Source organism: Epinephelus moara, chromosome 22, assembly GCF_006386435.1.
Source record: "Epinephelus moara isolate mb chromosome 22, YSFRI_EMoa_1.0, whole genome shotgun sequence".
NCBI lineage: Eukaryota > Metazoa > Chordata > Actinopteri > Perciformes > Serranidae > Epinephelus > Epinephelus moara.
This window is the reverse complement of record NC_065527.1, coordinates 11472964-11487864: the sequence shown is the minus strand read 5'-3', so window position 1 is coordinate 11487864 and position 14901 is coordinate 11472964. Positions and strand designations below refer to the sequence as shown.

The 14901-nt window shown below is 41.8% G+C and overlaps 1 protein-coding gene across 2 annotated transcripts in view; it reads left to right on the top strand.

Moving 5' to 3' along the window:
• Nucleotides 1-9439, top strand: part of angpt2b (angiopoietin 2b) — a 28376-nt gene extending 18937 nt beyond the window's left edge. For both annotated transcript variants that reach the window (XM_050034142.1, XM_050034141.1), the window contains 3 exons: nt 1897-2063; nt 6240-6370; nt 6610-9439. In XM_050034142.1, the coding sequence (XP_049890099.1) occupies nt 1897-2063; nt 6240-6370; nt 6610-6770 (459 nt within the window). In that variant the 3' untranslated portion in view covers nt 6771-9439. The remainder of the gene's footprint in view (nt 1-1896; nt 2064-6239; nt 6371-6609) is intronic.
• The last annotated feature ends 5462 nt before the right edge of the window (nt 9440-14901 follow it).

Genomic DNA, 14901 nt, shown 5'->3' with positions numbered 1-14901 from the left:
ATCTGGTCTGCTTGTAAATGCTGCCGTGAGAACACGAACCAACTCTAGGCAACTGTGCAACTTTGTACTAAAAGTAGACCCTGATTCAGACCAAAGCAAGACAACTCTAGGTCTGAAAGCACCCTTAAAGGACTCTTTATTCGAATCATTGCATTGTTTAGTGATGACTGCTAAGTACTTTTATACTTGTGGTGATAATGACAAACTGCGAGACAGGGACCGTTCACCCCAAAATCCAAAATATGAATTTTTCTTTTTACCTGCAGTGCTTTTGATCAGTCTGGATTGTTTTGGTGTGAGTTACTGAATGTTGGAGATGTCTGCCTTCTCTCGAATGTATTGGACTAAACTACACCTGCAAACCGTACCACTACACAGAACAAGCATGCATCTACTGTAAGCTCACTTAGCAACACTGAGCTAGCTAATGTTACAGCTCAGCCAAGGAGGACACCATTTAGGTTACATATAGCACTGTCATGAGTACGAGCTCCTCGTCCATTAGTAGATACACATCTCGTTCATCTCCAGTGATACGGTTGGTGTGTGCAGTTGGTAGAAAGAAAATAGCTTCTACATGAAACTGCTCACAATAGGATTATCTTGAGTAACTGGTTTCTGGAAAGAGATGTTGTTGAGATTCTCTAATATATGTTTTGGCACTTTCAGCACCACAAGCTGAGTACCATGTAATTCCATTATATTCAAGAGAAGGCAGACATCTCTACAGCTGAGATCTCCAACACTCAGCAACTCACACCAAAACAATCAAGACTAATAACTAGCACTAAAAGTAAGAGGAAAAATGTGTATTTTTCACTTTGGGGTGAACTGACGCTTTAAATCGTGCCTGACAATTAAGGCTCAAAACAAAGGAATACTTTGCACTTCTACTTTCAAACAAGTGCGTAGGAGAGGGATGAGAAGAATAAAACTTGTAATAAAGACTCCTGCACACAGTCTAACTTGCAAAAATAATGATTTTAATGCTGCAGAGTTTCGGTAACTCGACCTTCATGAGGCAAACAGCACAATTAAAGCTAAAAGATATCATATAATTTCACATACTGAGAGCGAGCTCTGAAGGACTGGAGATGGGTCTTTGTGAGAAAACATTCAATCCTTGCTAATTTTTTTAAAATATAAAAAACAATACAAAAGGGAATTTGACTCACTGATAAACATCTGTCAGTGCGTGTTCACCAGAGAACAGCAAATTCATTTTGTAGTTTGACTAACTCACACAAAAGAAAAACGCCCTCTGATGCCATTGATCCATCTCTTGATTTTATGAGTGATTAGTGGACCCAGAGAGATTGGAATGGTGTGGTTGAGATCTGGTGATTGCAAAAGCTTTATCATATCTCATCATCTTCACACTCACCAAACCCTTTAGGGCTCCCCTGTGCCCTGTATAGCAACATCTGTGTTTGTTTGGTTTCACCTGCCTGCATCCTTTTGTAATTTCCTCCTCAAAAAAATATTTCCTATGTTCTTGCCCAGCTTATTCTGCCCTGGTGATCACTCAGTGTTGTTTTCCCTTGCCAAAAATGAGACGAAAACTCATGTCCAGCTCCCAAGCTCAAACAGTGGATCCGTCCACAAAGCCAATTTTATTTTACTGTAAGTGTTGCAAGCACAGACAGAGCATTGGTAGGATATTAGAGAAAATTAAAGTCTCAATTGACTGGCCTCTTGCTTTGGGAGCGGAGTATTTCACTTCATAAACTCAGTGGACTGTCTTCGGCCATCAAAATGATAAATGTGACTTCTTAAATTGAGGTCCATTTTCATATTAACTCCAAAAAACACTTGGCAGATCCCTGGTAAAATCACCCCCCTTGTTAGAATATTTTCTTGTTCCATTGTTTCTCTCTGTCTTTGTGTCTAATCCAGGGCTTTGGAGAGCTGTCTGGGGAACACTGGCTGGGGAATGATATCATCCACAGGCTGACCAGCTCGCAGGAATACAGTCTGCATGTCCAGCTAAAAGACAGAGAGGGGAACGAAGCTTTCTCGCATTACGATCGCTTCTACATAGACGGAGAGGACAACAACTACAGGTACCAGCTTTCAATATATATAATACAGAAGTGAACATGCAGGCTTGTAATGATGTAACGCTCAGATCAAAATTCACCCCTTTAATTATTAAATCAACCAATTACCAAAAGTGTTTAGTAATTAGCACATGATAGCACAAGATATGACAAAATGTGAAACTAAACCACTCCTTGTACACTCAGGTCTCCAATTAAATTATTTCTCTTTGTCAAAAATCAGACGTGAATAGGGGTATAATGACGGTGCTTTATTTCAGTCAAGTGTTTTATTAAGAGCCTTCTATTGTGAAAGGCATAATTGCAAAGCAGTAACACCCTTTCAATTGTAGGCTCCCCTCTGGGTGCAAGACTTTTAATATCACGACAGATTAGAAACCGTTATCAACAGCTCAAACTCCTTTCTATTTTCTCGTTCTCTAAGCTTTCTTATCCCCGAGCACTGAAGTTAAGGAACCACTTGGACCGTTTTTAAGAATGTCATTCAAAATGATGAGCTCAGTGGAGGGCACGCAGCCACTTTCGCCTGCCTCCATTTTTCTTCTCCCATCACTGCAGCTACCGCTGCCCCTGAAAATCCCCAAGGGGAGCCACCTCCACTGGAGTATAACAGCAACGCTCGGCAATACCTGCCCCTGCCAGGAACTGACAACTCAAACCAAGCTCTGCGGTAACCCTGCAATCACTAACAAGATTATGTGTGGGTGTGCTGAGGCCTTGCTTCTTCCAAAACAGGCAAAAATAAAATGTAAACTAAAATAGTTGCGCTCAAATTTCACATATATTCACAGGAATTTGCTTTTGTTTTGTGGAAGTTTATGGAGATTGATGCTCTGAGAGATGAAAAAATCATAATCACATGTGGGTGTGTGCTTTCCAAGATCCCTAATAGTGCAGCAAATTGCATTTGCCTGAGTTTGTTCCACATAATTAGCGCGATGAAACTGAATGTTTCACAATTTTGCTGTAGGCTACACTGTGTGAGGTGAGGCACCTGAATGAATATAATCACCTCTGTAGCTTGCTACCTCTGAGATCATGTTCTGTGTAACCAGTTCAATATGCACCAGCTTTACTAGCATGCTCAAGACGCTGGCTTTGTCTGTGGGTTTATATTAAAACTCCCAAGCCGGAGCTGCGGTGCTATGCAGCCAGTCAGCCAAAGCAATCCTCCACCTCCTCAGCTGCATCCAGTGTGCTCCCCAGAGCAACATGGAGGTCTTCACCTAAAACTCATAACATTATTCATACATTAATCATCAGCATGACAGACCGCTTTCCCCTCTGAGGTAGCCAAGAACAGCCATTCTTTGAGTTAAACCAATGGTAGGCATTCCTTTTAATGTAACAGTATATTTGTCATTAAGGGATACAATAACAATATGAAAAGACAGTCACCTTGAAAAGGATTAGCCTGTGGTTTGTGGTATTGGTGGAATAGCTGAACTAATACGTCTGGAAGTCATGGCTAATGCAAAAGTTTTGCAGAGCAAGGAGAACTGGCACCGAACACTCTTTCCAATAGGATATCCTGTAGCCTGTGGTTACCATCCTGTCTAATTTGATAGTTTTTAATTTGCTCCACGTCACCGGTCCATCGTGAAGAGAAAAGATAAGTCGTCTAACAAAAATATCCCCTCATGTATTATTCCAGCCTCTCTGCTATTCTATCATTATTCCCGTCCGCTGCGCTGTCATTTCAAACTCCCCTCTTGCTGACCCTCATGATGTGTTGCCCTGCCCTGTGAACTTACAAATTCAAGAGGAGGATTCTTCATTTAGTCATCACAGACAGTGTGCCCCGGGCTACGGAGGGAGGGGGGTCACATAACTCAGGGGAGAGTCCGGTACTAACTAGACAGAATGACAGGGCAGAGGAGAGGGCAGACAGCAGGGCTGACCTCCTCGTCCACGCTCTTCAAACCAGCACTGACACACACACATTGACACATCCACACACAGACTCCATTGCTGGGGACACTGTGTGAAAATAATTGAGCGAATCAATTTAACTTGGGCAGAGATTTCTTTTAGACTGTTTGGGTTGTTTCACAAAGCACAGCATGGCAGAAAAATAATGAGACGTACTTTAGGTTAGTTTTTATTTTGATGCTTGGCAACAATAGGAACCGAGGGGAGATGGTACCTTGCATTAAAGTAGGCTATTTGTACACACTGTAAACAGGCTATGATCTCCCGCTGTGGTTTACAGGTGGTTCTACCTGTATATTCTTTGATTATTTTACATTTATCTTTGATTGTGAAATAATGTATCCAGGGTCTTTTGAATTTAACATTGCGTAAGGCACAACTCTACAGACTCCAAACGACAGAGAAGAGCATTGAGTCTTGCCTCACTTAACATGCTGTCTATTTACCAAAATGAAATCCTAATGTCAGGTATGCCCTGAGGCACTGATAGGAGCGACAAATTAAAAGTGAACAACAGACCAGGTTTGGGCCATATCAAGATATTACAGCGTACCAGGGTATTTATGATTTTCATCATCTTCAAAATGCAGATGCCTCTCTTTCAATTAAACTGATAGAGAAGCTGTATTGAGGCGATGTGTTGTAGTGCACAGCACCTGCCACCAGAGGTCAGTCTCTACTGACACGCAGCTGAGCTGAGAAAGATGCCAAATGCCAGTGGTGGGGATAACGTTACCGGACTAGTTAAAACAAAAAATGCCTCAGCCCCTGTTTGGGAGTATTAGTGGACCTGCACTTTAACGCCTTTCTATTCATCCAACAACTCAAAGCACTTTTTACACTTATGCTGTGTCTCAAATCGCGTACTTCTGGACTTACACTTAATATTTTGAGTGCATAAGTGCGTTCACACTGAGAAGTATGGAAAAATGCAGTACACTATGAGTACCCGGATGGTGCACTCAAAACGGTCAAGAAGTTGAGTGTGGAACTATGGACACTTCTCGCCCTCAATGGTCGCCATCTTGGCTACGTAGTGGAAGGGGAGGGACCACATTTCAAACTGGAAATGGCGGCCGAGGACTGTGTGACCGTGAACAGCAGTGTTTGGTTTGAGACAACACTTGTGACCGTGAACAGCAGTGTTTGGTTTGAGACAACACTACCCTGTCGAAATTTGCGCACTACACCGATGAGTACATAGTGCACATAGTATACTACATGGAAGTGTACTAACAGAAGTATGTGATTTGAGACACACCATTAGAGTCCCATTCACCCACTCACACACACACATTCATACACTGGTGGCCGAGGCTACCATACAAGGTGCCACCTGCTACTCAGTTTTTAACACACTCACACACCGGTGGAACAGCCATCGGGAGCAATTTAGGGTTCAGTATCTTGCTCAAGGATACTTCGACATGTAGATGGGGGAGCCAGGGATTGAACCATCGATCATCCGATTGGTGGACGACCTGCTCTACCTCTGGGCCACAGCCGCAGCATTGCCAATTATAACTTTATCTTCTTCAAACTATGACAACAGTTTATTAGCCACATGATTTTATTCAACACATCATCTCTGTTAATCCCACTGATGTGTCAGTAGCTGCTGCGGCAACAAGTGTCACTGGGTCATCCAGCAAGAAGGGAGCTTTTTTTTTCCTATGTGGTCATTATTCAATGGGCCATAAGTATTTAAACCCAGCAAGACTTGCCTTACTGCATATTAGAAACACAGCATTTTAAGATAAATAATGACGTACGTGCTGCAATTACTCCAGTAGCTCAGCTTTTACAGTTTTCTTTTCACACAAATACTGCCATATACTGTATACCCCAGTGAAATGTCAGGAAGGTATGGAGGTATGGGAAAAATCAATGCTGCCAAAGCCAGCTTCAAACTGTCTCCTAAACAGCAGCTCCAACAAATGAAAGTTGGACGCACCAAGTTAGATATTTTGCCTTTCTCATCCCTTTGCTATCCTGTTGTATCAAGGCATCACACACCAGATGGTTTGGTAAACATGATTGTGCTGTGATCACTTCACCAACATAACATCAGTGGATTTCAGTAAAACAAGAAGTTCAAACAGTTTTCGGGCAGTAACCACTGCCTGCCATGTGGAGCTGCCAACAAACAATGTTGCCCAACACAGCTTTCAATAATAAATAAAAGTGCCTGTGGCTGAGCTTTTCACTGAAGATCTTTGCTCTTTGACTGCTCTCCCAAAAATCCAGCCTTCACGTCGAGGGCTTCAGTGGCACAGCTGGACGGACGAGCAGCCTCACCCACACTGGCACCCAGTTCAGCACCAAGGACAGAGACAACGACCGCTGCACCTGCAAGTGCGCTCAGCTCGCATCTGGAGGTACCCAACTCCTGCTACTCATCAACCCCTGACTCAATCTGTCTCTCCTTACAACACATCTTGTTAAACATTTCTATCCACCCCTTGTAAATGTCCCGAAGTGCATTTCATTTTCCCTCTGCGCCAATATAAAGTTACTGCTGACTTACAGCTGTACATTTGGGTGTTACATTTCATGAGCTTGAATTTGATTAATTCTGACTTTTTCCCTTGAACTCTCTGGCACATTCCCTCTCTAGGTTGGTGGTTTGAGGCTTGCGGTCCATCCAACCTGAATGGCATATATTACCCCAGCTCATCCAGTGTGATTCGCTACAACGGTATTAAGTGGTACTATTGGAAGGGTCCTAACCTGATGGCAACCATGACAACCATGATGGTGCGCCCGGCAAACTTCTGACGGCATGGCTTGGCCTCCAATCAATATAATGAACAATATCCAGGAAAATGTATATATTGGGAGGAAATTCAAATCTGACTGTTGATACTTCAAGCTTCTGGACATTTTGAAGCATGGCTTTGGCAACTACCTGAGGACACGTGCCGACTTTGAGCAAATGACTGTGATTTGAGTGAATTCCTGAGTGAGAAATTCAATCAACAATATCATTCACAAAGTTGCCCAGATATTTTAATATGGACAACTTGGACAGGAAGAAGGTATGAGCTTTTCTATAAATTACAAAACACAACTGATCACATCATATTTTAACATATGATCAGTAACTCAACTTCAAATAAAATTCAACTGATTAATGGGTAAACTCTTAGAGACACTTTATAGCAATACCTATTTTCATATCAAAGTCTGAGAACGCGTCTCTTTGTTTGCTGTAAATAAATATGACCAAACTGCAATAATTCAGACACCGCTTTGTATATATTTTACAGAATGTCAAGTGATTAAAGGGACAGTTCACCCCAAAATCCAAAATACATGTTTTCCCTCTTACCTGTAGTGCTGCTTATCAATCATATTGTTTTGGTGTGAGTAGCTGAGTGTTGGGATATCAGCTGTAGAGATGTCTGCATTCTCTCAAATATAGTCAAACTAGATGGCACTCAGCTTGTGGTGTTCAAAGCACCAGAAAAATACATTTGAGAAACTCATCAGCAACGTCTCATTCCAGAAATCATCCATCCATCCATTTTCTAACCGCTTATCCTCTTGAGGGTCGCGGGGGGCTGGAGCCTATCCCAGCTGACATTGGGCGAGAGGCAGGGTACACCCTGGACAGGTCACCAGACTATCACAGGGCTGACACAAAGAGATTCACACTCACATTCACACCTACGGACCATTTAGAGTCACCAATTAACCTGCATGTCTTTGGACTGTGGGAGGAAGCCGGAGCACCCGGAGAAAACCCACAGTGACACGGGGAGAACATGCAAACTCTGCACAGAAGGGCTCCCACACCTGGGATCGAACCAGGAACCCTCTTGCTGTGAGGCGACGGTGCTAACCACCACACCACCGTGCCGCCCATTCCAGACATCATGACCCGCTTATTAAGGATATTCCAAAGACTTTGTTGTGAGCAGTTTCATTTAGGAACTATTTCTTCTACAGAACTACATGCACCAGCCGTATCACTGCCCAGAAGGAAGAGTGCATCTACTGTTGGACAAGAGGCTCGTGCTTGTGATAGTGCAAGATGTAAATATTATTGTGTCCTACTCAGCTGGGCTGTAACATTAGCTAGCTCAGTGGTGCTAGGTGAGCTAGCAGCAGACGTATGCTTGGATTTTCTGTCTTTTATTACCAAAAATACAAATATTTACAATAAAACATCAGAACAAATGTTCAATACAAGTGCATCAAAAGAAACACCACTACTCAGAAGCATGCTGAAATAAATACATCCAAACAAATTGATAACAGTAAAATGAGGAAGTGAAAAAATGAAAACTATAAAAAACAGAAAAACGTTGATTCTACACAATCTCGTTCTCTCCATAAAAAGAGAGATTCATCTCTATCAACTGCATACATGAGCTTTACATACGCACTACAGAGATTCCTCAACATAATACAGGGATCAATGTTTACAGAGCATAATTCCTGGACAAGAACAGAGCATGTCTAATGCCGCATTCACATGGAATCAGGCAGACGGCAGACGGGAGCCATCTGCTGGACGGAACGGGAGAAATAAACAAGCAGTCCGACGGAACGGCACGACGGCAAAATGAGACACGTGACTCGTGACACATGATTGTTGCTATGGCAATGTTTTGGGGCTACAGAGAGCTAATGTTAGCCAGATAGCTCACTAAGCTAATAAAGCAATTCACAACGTTAAGTTTCATATTACGTACCTGGTATTCCACCCAGCTCTGCGCTAATCGCGTCTCATATGTACGCCTTCTTGGAAGCATCATGGTAGGCTTTTAAAGTTTGGTCATATGATTCTGGGTGCTGCTGCACCAAAAGCACTAGCTTTTCGTTGTCGAGTTCCGCCATGTTTTCTTTTCTGTTTTGGAACTATGTCACATCCGGTTGAGTATTCCGTGGCCGGTGAACGGTAAAAGTTAAAATATTTTAACTTTGGTCGGCATTCAAGGTGGTGATATGGTTCTTTAGAAAGAAAATAGTTCCAACATGAAACTGCTCACAACAAGGCCTGTCGATTATCTTGAGCAATCGGGTCACGATTTCTGGACAGAGACATTGCTGATGAGTTTTTCTTAATTATTTACTTGGCGCTTTGAGCACCACAAGCTGAGTGACATCTAGTACTATTATACTGGAGAGAAGGCAGCCATCTCTATGGCTGATATCTCCAACACTCTGCAACTCACACCAAAAAAGTCTGGACTGATAAGTAGCACTACAGATAAGAGGAAATATATGTATCATTGATTTTGGGTTGAACTCTCCCTTTAAAAATATATACCCCACTATAAAGTCTTAATTTCACACTAAGTGCTTTATTGACTTTAGTTGTTGTGATTTGTGTAATGTCTGGTATTAAGTTATATTTCTCCTTTGCAATGGCCTGATTGTAACTTTTCCAGTAGCATCACCAGGCTGTAAAATATCAGTACTTGTTTATAACTGTAGTTGAGTCCATACACAATATAACATACAATAACCTACAGTGACTTCAATGGTTTACCACTATTATAAAACAACACCATAAAGAACAGCAACAATAACAGGCTTTGCCCTTTGCTGTATCTTCCAAAGGGCTTTTCAGAATGAAATATTCCCCATTCTTTCCAGGCACACCTCTCGTAAAACTTTATTTGTGAGAGATTTCGCTCATAAAAGTACATCATACACTTTCACTGGTGTGATTTACTTTCAAAAATGAAACATTTGTAATAACATCTGGGAACAAAGTAGTAAATTCAGTTTTTACTTTGTTAAAACAATAAAACCATATACAGTCTTCGGTGCCTATGATCAGCAGTGCCAGGTGCTTGTTACCATGCAAGCTACATAAACCCCAACAAGCCTTGCATGCTGGACTCAGGAAGTCAGATGGGAACTGTCGAGCATTGATCTGATGAATCATCCAATAACACCGGTCCCTGTGGTATCCATTAGAAAGCGGATGGGTTTCACCTTGGCTAACTATGACCTGGATGTTTTTGTGTACGCTGGGGACAGCAGCCATTGCTAACTGGACGTCAGCTGGCCATGTCTACAACATCTGCTAATTGCTGTGTTTCATTCACAGAAGGAAGAACACCTAAAGAGCTCATCATCTTTGCCGAACGCAGCGCCCAGTATGATTCACTTCTGACTGCTGCAAATTTAATACAACTGCAGATATAAGACAACAGGCTTAATGAGCTGTGAGCCAGGTCTCTGTGTTTTCACATGTCGTACTTATTCAAATCATTTTCTGAGATGCGTAAGAAAGAAATATATTCTGAATGAAAAAGGAGATCACTCATTTTTTTATAAATAAATAGCTTTTCTGTGCGTGGCTTCACTGAATCTGTGAAGGACTTATGAACGCTCAACTGCCTTTGATTTACTACTCTATTAGAAAATATGCGGGAGCGGCTCAGGACAGTAAAACTACTCAAAGGGATAACAGCGCTGCCACTGTGCCTGACCACAGCTTAAATGTGTGTGGATAAATAAATGATGCAATCATGCTTGAATCTGTAATGAAACAACAAATATCATCACAAGTGGATGGAGCTATGGATATACAACTCACGGGCTGTGACAAGACCTGAACCACGTAACATCACACACCGTGCAAGCAGAAAAGCACCCACACACATTCACACTCACACACCCATGCTCTGCTTGCATGCGGTGACCCCACTGCTAAACAAGTTTATTACGACCTCCAAGGGCTGGACAGGCGATAGATCACAGCGGGGGAGGCCAGGGGTGAATCCATCAAAGCGACTTTAATAAAGACCACTTGATTTGGCCTGCTGGCTCAACAGATGAAATGGTTGTGTTCAGGTCCAGTGAAGCAGACCAGAGTCTGGGATGCATCGCTTCTCTACTCGTCCCAGTCCCTGTTTATTAGACGGGTTATTTGTAGGCGCAGTGGCAGAGAAACAAAGAGATCATAACTTTAGCACTGGGTTACAATATTATCAATATTTGTGTCAGGCTGGTAATGTATGTGCTGGTTCTCACAGTGGTGGACTTAAAGGGAAGAGTTTAATACACTGTTTGAAAAATAGGCAATATTTGAAACAGACTTTTCTAACTACAGATCTGACGTTCATCTGTATTAGCTCCTTGTGCACAGTGCAAACAGATCTACAATCTAATACTTAAGCACTACATTGGCAGGTCCATCATTACAAGTCCATGTTGTTGGGACGAGCATTGCTCAAGACTTAATTTTGAATTCCAGTCAGACCCAAAGGTTTTCAAAGATGCCAAATATGTCATACGGTACTGAGACTCCTTATGAAATGATGGAAAACACATTTCAAATCTCCCAATTAAAGGAAGCCGTCTGGATTTTTATTTCCCGTCATATAAGTAGCATGGCGCAATGAAACAAGCAGATGCATAACATACAGTTAGGGGTGTCGCAATACACCTGTGATATTTAAAAAGGAAATGCTGATATCATGTTAATAATACACATATGTAAAGCAGTATAAATAATTCAGTGCCTTTGAAGCCATTTCTGTTTCTTTCCATTTTTAATAGGTCTCCCTCCCCCAACGCCATCTGGTCGCCTTTTCACTATCCATTAATAAAGTTATTTGATTTCTTTTTGTACGATTTTGTACAGTCATGGTTACAGACTCTCTTTCCACCTCCGAAACACGCAATAAACAGACACAGATGAATTCGACAAAAAGCATGGTTTTTTTTTTTTTTTCAATAAATACTGTGATAATATCATTATTGTAAACTCTTTTGGCCACAATAACCGTGTAGTAAAAATCTGATATCATGCCAGCCCTACGTATCGTGTATGTGACTGTAGCAAACAATGGAGAAATTGTTTAACTAACTTTGGAGCTTCTTAAAGGGACATTTTGGGAAATATTCTTATTCATTTTCTTCCTGAGAGAAATATGACGATCAATACAACTCATGTCTGTAAGATAAATATGATAGCTAGAGTTGCTACACCCAGCGCGTGCTATTATCTTAGCATAAAGACCGGAAACGGGGAAGCAGTGAGCCTGGCTCTGTCGAAAGGTAACAAAATAGGCCTAACAGCACTCTATAGGTCCGTACTTTATGTATTAAATCTCAAAATCTATCTTATCTGTGTTACTTTACGCGCTGGGCAGTTTGTACACTCAGTGTTTATTTGCCCTGTACACCAGGGCACCAGCTGTACATACAGTTTTAAGCTAGACTGTGCGTGGAGCAGTGTTTGGCAGTTCAAAGCCTGATTGATTCTTTAATTTTTCACTCAAACATCTTCAACTTTTACAGCCTCATCTTCATATCAGTTTGCATCATCATTTTATGCTTCATATGCAGCGGATATGTTGAAATTTTACATTTCAGTTTTCAATTCTATGTTGTGACAGCACTGGGGTTAATGTGTGGTTAAGTTTAGGCACATAACCATTTGGTTAGGGTTAGGGAAAGATTATGTTCTGTCTTCAAATATCCAGTGTGGCTGCTACAAACACAGCTGGAAATGTCACTGGTCTCAAACAGCAGTCTGCTGCTTGTCTAGCCTCGGTCTTAGGGCTGCACAGTTAATCGAATGTTAATCATGCTCACGATTTTTGCTTCCCACAATTAAATGAACATTATTAGCTGCAGTATTAACATTTAAAATGCTTGTTTCGCTCTTACAAAACTTGGCTGCATATCAAAGCAAGCACTTCCTAAACTAACAACAGCCTCCACTTCTGAAGAGTTGTCCACTATGTGCTCACCCTGCAGCAGCAGTCTGCAAAAAGCTTTACTGAAAGTTGTGACTGCAGACAGGCAAAACAAAAATCAACCCTCATCATCCATTGTTTGGACACAGAAGAGAACAAATCACATGCAAAGAGTGCATGAGACTTGTGTCTGCATCGCAAAGCAACACAACACAACACAACTGACTTGTTAACCACCTGTAAAAACACCACTATCTGCAGTATGATGAATGCATGAAGGCCGAGAAGCATAACGTCACTAACATTACCGTACCATAGCAGTTGATCTCTGTCTTTGTCCAGCGTCAACTCAGACATTCACAACAACTATGCTGCAGTGCATCACAGTACAGTAACCTATGTAAGAAATGATATACATATATATTCAGCAGCAGATACATATCCAAAGAAGACATATAGAATTCAGGTGAAGAAGAATCTCATTTTAAACCTCATTTTGATGCAAATTGTTAATTAGCAGCAACGTAGCATAAAGTGAAGTGAAAGCAGAGCTCTGTCGATTGAATTTAGGGTGAAATGAAAAGACGCACTGTGAAAAACAACCAGCCTTATTTTGATGCAAAGACTTGCACAGCAGCAGGAATTTAGCACAACAGACCTCAGAGCAGTGCTCTGTTTATTTAGGTCTGAATATAAAATGCAATAAAAATATTTTGCCCCGAAAAGCAATCGTGATAAATAAATGTGATCTCAATATTGATCAAATATAATCAGGATTATCATGTTGGCCATAATCCTGCAGCCCTACTAGGTCTCACGTCATCCACCATCCTCTCTTGATTTTAGGTAAACTCGGCTCATATACCTGTAATCTCAACTACGTCACTTCAGAAATGTTGATATAATACGTTTGAAATGCAAAGACATAACATATCGGTGGTTTGCAGAGACGTTCGATGCCAACATCTTATTCTGCCAACTGGGCTGTTTTTATACTTTTGTGTTCAGAGTGTACAGTTTTTGTACAGATTAAAGAAAGTCAATATAATGTGTTTACTATTCTGCTTTAGAGGTGCTGGTAGGCATATACTGTCACGTCTGGACAGAGCCAGGCTCAGTGTTTCACTGTCTTCTCAGTGTTTATGCTGAGCCATGCTAGCTGGCTGCTGGCTGTGTCTTTATTTTCAGTGGACAGATGTGAGAGTGGCGTACACGTTCCCATCTAACTGCTCTCAAGAGAGCAAATAAGCTCCCAAAATGTCTAACTGTTGCTTTAAGGTGGAATTTTAAATCCTACACTGGTAACATGGGGGGAGGGGGGGTTGTTTCAGAATGTCCAAATGTCAACCCAATAATACGATGCAAAAGTTCAGTATGAGCTGTTGCTGTTGTTTTGCATGCTGTGTCTGCAGTGTGTTATCCAACAAATAGTTAAGTCAATAAAGCAGCTCAATTTATCTAAGCTATCAGACAGAGAGAGAAGAGAAATGTGTTTGTGGGCAAGTAGAAAAGCAGAGGAAGGATTAGGCACACATGTATCCTCAAACATGTTGACCCGTGATGTATATGTTAACAGATGTGAACAGAGTGGAAGCTGGGCACTTTCTGCACTGCAGGTGCTTTAAACCTCGCTTTTAGATTTATCATAGCACCCAGCTCGACAGATAAATGCAGGAGAGGAGAGAGAAAAATGTACAGACTGCAGGAGTGAGAAAGGAGAGAATGGGTAGGCAGAGCCAAGTGCTCATAAGTCCTTGTCTCTCTCTACTTCTGCTCCAGTGTCTTTGATTCATAAGGGGTATGATGGCTGGCCAGGGCAAGAGGCAGGTATGGCATTTTGGCAGGAGGAGGGAAAGAGGGAGGGCTGGGGGACTGATTTGTAATAGTCGTCCTTGCTTTGTGGTTTACTGTGTCAGCATGCCGCCCATTTAACAGTGGTCATCGAAAAAGCAATACCATCCCTATAACTGCCTGCAATGCATCAGCTCCTATGTCTCTTGAGTTTTTCTTTATAGAAAGAGAAAAGGCAAAGCAGCAGTTGTCATGTCATGTTTGAAAAGGTGAAGAAAGGAGGGAAAATGCCACCTCAGGCCACTTGGGGGCACTGCTGGCACAAAGAACCGCTTCACCTTTCTCTCCTGCTTTGTGGAGAGATGTTGATCAGGCTGCCGCTCACTCTCCCCATCGTTCCCTCCACCACAGGTCTGGATTATATAACCATGCATTCATTAACACATCTT